This window comes from Scylla paramamosain, chromosome 30 (assembly GCF_035594125.1).
Source record: "Scylla paramamosain isolate STU-SP2022 chromosome 30, ASM3559412v1, whole genome shotgun sequence".
In the NCBI taxonomy this organism is placed as follows: Eukaryota; Metazoa; Arthropoda; class Malacostraca; order Decapoda; family Portunidae; genus Scylla; species Scylla paramamosain.
Genome location: NC_087180.1, coordinates 2,467,501 through 2,475,000, shown reverse-complemented (window position 1 = coordinate 2,475,000; position 7,500 = coordinate 2,467,501). Strand labels below are relative to the sequence as shown.

Below are 7,500 nucleotides of genomic sequence, written 5' to 3'. Positions count from 1 at the left end.
CTGTTTGTGGGGCCAATTATATTTCTTATTACGCTTCTCAGTATTATTATTATTTTTTTTTCACTTCACAATCATCCACAAATATCGTACTACATGCATGCATAAGCTCAAGATACTTGACAGATGATTTCATGAATTTAATTTCTGCTTAAAAGTGTGAAGGAATGCGTAAGTTCCTTATTCATACTATGAATGTTGTGTGCATTCATTTTCAGGAATATAAGTACAGGCTTACCTGACAGCAATTTTCCTGTTTTTTTTTTTTTTTTAAGTGGGCGATTATATGAGTTTACTTCCTACGGTGCCGTAACACTGAAGTTATCTCGATTCCAAGGATACTGACTGTTTGTTTATTGATCAATTAATTATATACCAGTTCGAGGTGTGTGATCTATTTCAGCAAGTATGAAGTCTTACTGTTTTAGTTACAAGATCGTTCATGGGAAGAGAGTCATGGGCAACATGTCTCGTAACAGGGCTACTGTTACCACTCACTGCACCACTCACAAGCACGTTGGTTTTGCAGGCCATGATGTTTTATCACTTAGATATATTGGAGTTAATAATACAGAGGCCAGCATCTTTTCTGCGATTAAAAGATGCAGAGTGTTGTATTTTATTTAGATTCTTCCATCCCTTCCTTTCCTCATCCTAGGTTTGTGCCAAAGCGTTTATCTGTGTGAATAATTTCGTATCTTGTTGTTTAGTGTTATTATTGAATGCGGCACTCTTTCGTTTAGGCTGCACAATTATTCAGTGTCTCTTGCTAGTTCTTTATTCACCTGTTATTTTTATTTATTTATTTATTTATTTTTTATTTATTTATTTTTTTTTTTTTGTCCTTAGGAAAATTACCTTTCATTTCCCATTTCCTTTTATGAAATTATATTGCCTTAGTCTCTAAAGTAAAACAGATGCTTGAGCGGTTAAGAGTTCACGTATCTTTTAGAACACCATCTATATCGGATCATTGATGGATATTTAATCATTGCAGAATTTTGTCGAGTTAACGTTTCCAGAGAAATTTAATATTTACCCGTCACTGAGGTGTATGTGACTGCCTCAGACCTATAATGCATACAACTTTTGCTTTCCATCATAGTCACATGTACATATTCTTACCGTCAATTACTGGCACACAGCACTTGCAGTGTAACCCGCAGTTGCCGTAACTTTCCTTTTCATGTTCGTGACATTTGGTCCTGCAGAATCCTTTGTCGTGATCACACAGCGGCATGTTTTGGCACGCTGAAAGAGAAAACGTCATCTACACAGTGAACATGTTGATGGCAGGATAATTATGACAAACTATTTCCTGCTGCGGGTATGACGTTTGAGTATTTTCTTAAACTGCAAGCATAGACAATAATAAAAAAAAAAAAATCCAATGACGCTGTAAAAGACGAAGTGGCACCACTCACGATCTAGAGGAGCGCAGCAACAGTACTTGGAGGAGGAGCTGCAACCTGCGCCCACCTTCTTCTCTGTGTCAGAGCACTCAGATTTGATGATCCCGTGATCTCGGAGACACCACTCAACCTCGCTCACTTACGAAAAAAAAATAATGCAAATATTAGAATGTTGTTTGCCGATTATATGTAAGTCATAAGAAACTAACAACACGTCAATACTGCTCGTCTAATATTGTTGTTACACTGAGAAAATAATCATGAGCTAAACTACTACCAATACATTATTCGGAGCAGCATCATGAATTATAGATCAATTTTTAGTTCCTCTAAAATAAAATAGTGGACAGTTTTGACAGTATACCAAGATCAACATTTGAAACCGAGCGGGGGCTTAGTCTGATTGTTCCGGAAGAGTCAGACAGGTTACTGTGTTGTCGAAGTGAAACTGACGTGGAAAATGTTATAGACATAAAAAAAATAAATAAATAAATAATAATAATAATAATAAATTTTGATGTTCTGATCACTGAAAAATGAATGAGGAAGATACAAATTTGCTATGCTTTGAATTTAGCAACAGTCTTTATGTGAAGTCTGTTGTAAATCCATAAATCTTGAAATCACAGAAGCGATATTACATTTTTGACAGTATTTACGGTGACGTCAGCATACATTCCTTCTCATTGAGACGATGTTCTTCCCACAGATGTAAATCATTGCTAATTGGACCTGGACAAAACATTGTGTACTATGTTTTTTTTTTTTTTTTTTTACTTGTATGCAGTATCCGTATATATGAAAACATATACTCCATAATATATATATATATATATATATATATATATATATATATATATATATATATATATATATATATATATATATATATATATATATATATATATATATATATATATATATATATATATATATATATATATATATATATATATATATCAAGAGATTTAGTTGTAAAGCTACAGGTGCTTAACTACAGGCCTTAAAATACAGTTCCTTACCACTGATCTTCGGCACACAGCAGGTACAGCTCGATCCACAGTTTCCATAACTTTCTTTCTCATCGTCATTACAGACATCGCGGCAATACCCGCGTCCATGGTGGCACGCCGGGAACGTCTGGCACACTGAACACAAACAAACATTACTAGTACACACTTATTGTTTTCTAGAATTTGTATGAAAAACTAACATTGCAAGTGTATACGAAAATATCAGCTACTTGATCAGATCTTTGTTCAATTTTTTACTAAAATGTCTACAATAACCTTAAACGTACAGTATTACACGTTTAGCTCATCATTGCATTTGGAAATACGACCACGAGTGTGTGTGTGTGTGTGTGTGTGTGTGTGTGAAGAGGGTAATGCCTTTGTGTGCACCACATCGCCAGTCACTCACCGTCTTTAGGCGCGCAGCAGCAGTAGGAGGCAGTTGCACACCCTTCACCGACCTCTTTCTCCAGCGCATTACATTGAGCCTTGATGGTGCCTCCCGAATTCAGACATTTCTCTATTGCTTCCACTTTAAAAATGAAAATAATGTAGGCATTAACCATGATATGCTTTCAGTTAATACATAGTTGGTGAGTCGCATATAATCTTTGATTTGGTATCACCTTACATCTAGAGCAAAATATATTCGTCCTGTTCATGTCTTCCATTTAATTAATAAATATGAATTTTAACTCTACTTACCATCATGTGAGGGAACGCAACACTTGCAGTTATTGCTACATCCTCCGGCAACCTCCTTTTCAGAGGAGTTGCACCAAGTCCTGCATTGGCCAGTGCCGTGTTCACATGTCTCATCAGGATCACACGCTGTAAGGAAACCAGTGTCATTTTGCAACTGCTTCATTTCCTATCTCACTTCGTCGTGCTACTACTACTATTACTACTACTCATGATGATGATGATGATGATGGTAATACTACTACTACTACTACTACTACTACTACTACTACTACTACTACTACTACTACTACTACTACTACTACTACTACTACTAATAATAATAATAATAATAACACACACACACACACACACACACACACACACACACACACACACACACACACACACACACACACACACACACACACACACACACACACACACACACACACACACACACCTAAGAAGGCAAATTTTCTTTAACATCATCTGCATACGTTAAAGTATCACCTCCACGTATTTAAACAACATTGAATACTTACACGTGCACATGATATCAATTCTACATTGCTTATTGTTTTGCATCTGTAAACTTAAGATATGAAATCTGTTAAACAGTGTTTCACATGCTAATATTCTTGCTAAACTATCTAACCATAACAGCAGCTTCTCCGTTTGCCACTCACGGGTCGAGGCGGAGCAGCAGCAGTACTTGTCATAGCAGCCTCCCGCCACCTGCCTGTCTGATCCGGTGCACTTTGCCTTGATCGCTCCTCCCTCATGTAAGCACTTCCTGATATCGCTGACCGCCGCTGGAAAGGAAGGGTTTTAGTCAGTCAGTCTCACAGTTTCTACGGAAATCCTTCACACGGTGTGATTTATATTCGTGCTAAATGTATTCATAAGTATTTCATATCAACCACATAAAAAAAAAAAAAATGGCAAGGTGTATTTAAAAAGCAGGTGTTCCGAGACTATGCTATTCCCCTCCTAGGAATAAAAAAAAAAATGTAGAACGCGTATTTGAATTTTGAATACGTTTTACTTCAAAGTCTGTTTAGAAATGAGAAAATCAGGTATAACGAATCATGACGTACGAAAATATAGAAGACTGTTCTTATTTGTTTTGCCGAAAATGGACTGTGAAAGACATAATTATTCAGTATTCTAAAAACCAGATGTAACAAATCTCTAATACAATAAAAAAAGAAGACAAATCCGTTGAAAACCCGAGTTTTCTGCAAATCTGTTGGGTGGCTGCAGGTAATATTAAAGTAGGCTTCATCGGTAATATAGACTCTGCTATTTTCATGTCAAAAATATTTATGGATTTGAATACCATATTAAAGAACCTTCCATTAAATAAATACTTACTTTGTCTAGAGAGAGAGAGAGAGAGAGAGAGAGAGAGAGAGAGAGAGCGTTTACAGTTATTTACTATCATCACTAACTCCTTGATTTAGAGTAATAATTTTCTTGTCTGGAAGTCAGACTAATTCTTACCATCAGCGAAGGGGATGCAACACTTGCAGTGGAAGCCACAGCCGGCGGGACTCTCCTTCTCCCCAAGGCTGCACCACTCGCGGCATCTTCCGTGGCCTCCGGCACACGACGGCTGGCCCAGACACACTGAAGCAAACGTAAAAAAAGGGAAGATTGACTAAAAATCGATCAAGCTGTAAGGTTCAATAATTTTTACTTATTTATTTTTTTTTTACTTTTCTTTATGTATTTATTGATTTGTGAGGCATATCTCACCATCCTTGGCGACACAGCAACAGTAGTCGCTGGTCGCGGAGCAGCCCCGGCCCACAACTTTCTCTGTCTCCATGCACTTGGACTTGAATGATCCGCCCGCTCTTACGCATTCTTCCAGCTCCGCGATCACTGCAAGAAAAAGGTGTGTGGGAGACCAGTTCCGAGGAGCAGCGTCTGATGTGCTGTTTATAACTGTCTTACATGATAGTATAATACTTGTCATTACCATCAGTCGGTATCACACAGCACTTGCAGTTCAACCCGCAGCTGCTATCCTTCTCTTCCTCTTCCCAAGTGTTACACCAGCTTCGGCATTGTCCACGATCATGCGCACATGTCGGCTGGGCTTGGCAAGCTGTGGAATGAAGAAATTAAATATCACCCAAGACGGACAATATTAATCCTAAATATAAGTCGAGAATGACAATAAGGTACAGAGAACACTAATCCACAAGACGAAGACATCCTTGCATGCTTCAGTGTTTCTTAGCAAAGTATACAAAGATCATATCTCAGAAGAAAGACAAAACAGGACACAATACGAACCATCCTTGGGAACGCAGCATTGGTAGGGTGACGTGCTGCCTCCGAGCGTCTCATCTTCTTCTGAGGAACATTTGCTCTTGAACGAGCCGCCAACTTCCACGCACCTTTCCACTTCCTTGATTGATATCACTGAAGAGTGTTGCCAGTTTTAATGTAACGAAGTCTCTTGTTGTGACATTAGGTAATCTCAAAAACAGTTTACGAAACTCAGAAAACATACTTATGGTATATTAACGATGCAATCATCTGCCGAAATAAGGTGACATACATTCATATGTACAGATAGATATGAATTACTATTTATCAACTGAATATTAGGCAGGATAAATGAAGGTTTTCATGATCTTTGCACTTGACAAATAATGAATATTAATAAACAAACTAAAGGTTAAAATTGAGTTCAGTGACCAAAGCGACATTACCGCCAGTCAGAGCGACGCAGCACTTGCAGTGTCCACCACAGCCCCCGTAGGTTTCTTGTTCCCAAATATTGCAAGAGGACTTGCATTGACCATGTCCACCTCCACATGTAGGCTGGTTGTGGCACTCTGCAATGGGCGTTTCAATACAATAAATCTATAAAGCATCGAATAAGATTTGTGTTCTACAGCTGAAAGTTCATCAGTGTGGAAGCTTCTAAACCTTCTTTGATATTATCTAAATTGATTATTTTCATGAGAGAGAGAGAGAGAGAGAGAGAGAGAGAGAGAGAGAGAGAGAGAGAGAGAGAGAGAGAAAGAGAGAGAGAGAGAGAGAGAGAGAGAGAGAGAGAGAGAGAGGGGGGGGCGAAACCAGCACTTACTGTCACGAGGGGCGCAGCAGCAGTAGTCAACAGACGAGCATCCTCCGGCAACCTCCTCCTCATCAAGGGTACATTTGGTCTTGAACAGCCCGCCTGCCTTGATGCACTTCTCCAGCTCGGCCAACGCTAATACGAAACAAAATATGTAATTAAGTTCTTGTTTCATTGTTTGGTACTACTGTTAAAGGCATCAAACATTTTAAGTATATTAATTTAAACTATAGCGCACGCGGTCACACACACACACACACACACACACACACACACACACACACACACACACTGGTGAGAAAGATCAACAATACTCAGGCTGAAAATATATATATATATATATATATATATATATATATATATATATATATATATATATATATATATATATATATATATATATATATATATATATATATATATATATATATATATATATAGTGAAAAGGGATAGCTAACACATCACAATGTTCACATTTGTATAACGAAATGTTATCACTGAGAGACCGTATTACCTTCATTCTTGGGCACGCAGCAGTTACATCCTGAGCTGCAGCCCCCATGCACCTGGTCCTCCCAAGGCTCGCACCAATCCCGGCACTGCCCCTTGCCGTTGTTACATTTAGGGTTGGCAGAGCACTCTGTAACAGCGGAATTAAGACGGATAACCGCTAATATCAAGGGAAGGCAGAGCCAGGAGTTGATAATATATGACGGTCAACAAAGCTAGTAGAAGTCTCAAAGAAGGCACAAAACGGAAGACTGAGATGGTGCAGAAGAAGACAATGGAAATGAAAGTATATGGGAGAGGAAAGAGATGAAGACCGCAAAGGAGGTGGATCGACTGTGTAAAGGAGGGTGTAAGAGGGGAAGCGATAGACGAAGCAAAACCATACAAGAGAGCCACATGGAGAAGGCTCATCCCAAACAGAGACCCTGGATAGAAACGGAACAAAACTTGGGAAGAACCAATAACATCAGTTAATAATAAAAAATAAAAAAAAACTTACTTCCTTTTTAGATCTGGTTGAGTAAATTTGGTATTGCCCAACAGAATAATCTGAAATGTATTCTATTTGACCAACGCCAGTTGTCTCCCCACACCGGGCCCTTCCCTTCCCATTGTCGTCACCTCTGCCTTACACTCTCCCACACCATTTCCTCATCACCACACTCTTCGCTTGTTTTCACACTAGGTACTCATTCTTCATTGTACTACCAGCAAAATGAGCAAATAAATATATAGATGAGTAAATAAAACTAATCATGATAATAAATCCTCCCGTCTTGCACTCCT

General features: G+C 38.4%; 1 protein-coding gene and 1 long non-coding RNA gene across 2 annotated transcripts in view; both read right to left on the bottom strand.

Annotated features, from left to right (window-relative positions):
* Window positions 1–7,326, bottom strand: part of LOC135116018 (balbiani ring protein 3-like) — a 7,833-nt gene extending 507 nt beyond the window's left edge. Inside the window, exons 1-11 of the mRNA XM_064033238.1 lie at window positions 7,308–7,326; window positions 6,719–6,844; window positions 6,213–6,338; window positions 5,856–6,020; window positions 4,865–4,993; window positions 4,610–4,735; window positions 3,128–3,253; window positions 2,832–2,954; window positions 2,432–2,557; window positions 1,422–1,484; window positions 1,123–1,248 (exon numbers count right to left, since the gene is read on the bottom strand). Of these exons, the coding sequence (XP_063889308.1) occupies window positions 1,123–1,248; window positions 1,422–1,484; window positions 2,432–2,557; window positions 2,832–2,954; window positions 3,128–3,253; window positions 4,610–4,735; window positions 4,865–4,993; window positions 5,856–6,020; window positions 6,213–6,338; window positions 6,719–6,844; window positions 7,308–7,326 (1,255 nt within the window). The remainder of the gene's footprint in view (window positions 1–1,122; window positions 1,249–1,421; window positions 1,485–2,431; window positions 2,558–2,831; window positions 2,955–3,127; window positions 3,254–4,609; window positions 4,736–4,864; window positions 4,994–5,855; window positions 6,021–6,212; window positions 6,339–6,718; window positions 6,845–7,307) is intronic.
* Window positions 7,327–7,444: 118 nt separating this feature from the next.
* The window catches only part of LOC135116050 (uncharacterized), a 2,100-nt gene continuing 2,044 nt past the window's right edge, over window positions 7,445–7,500 (bottom strand). Inside the window, exon 2 of the long non-coding RNA XR_010276151.1 lies at window positions 7,445–7,500. This exon is cut by the window's right edge and continues 573 nt beyond it. This is a non-coding gene — a long non-coding RNA (uncharacterized LOC135116050).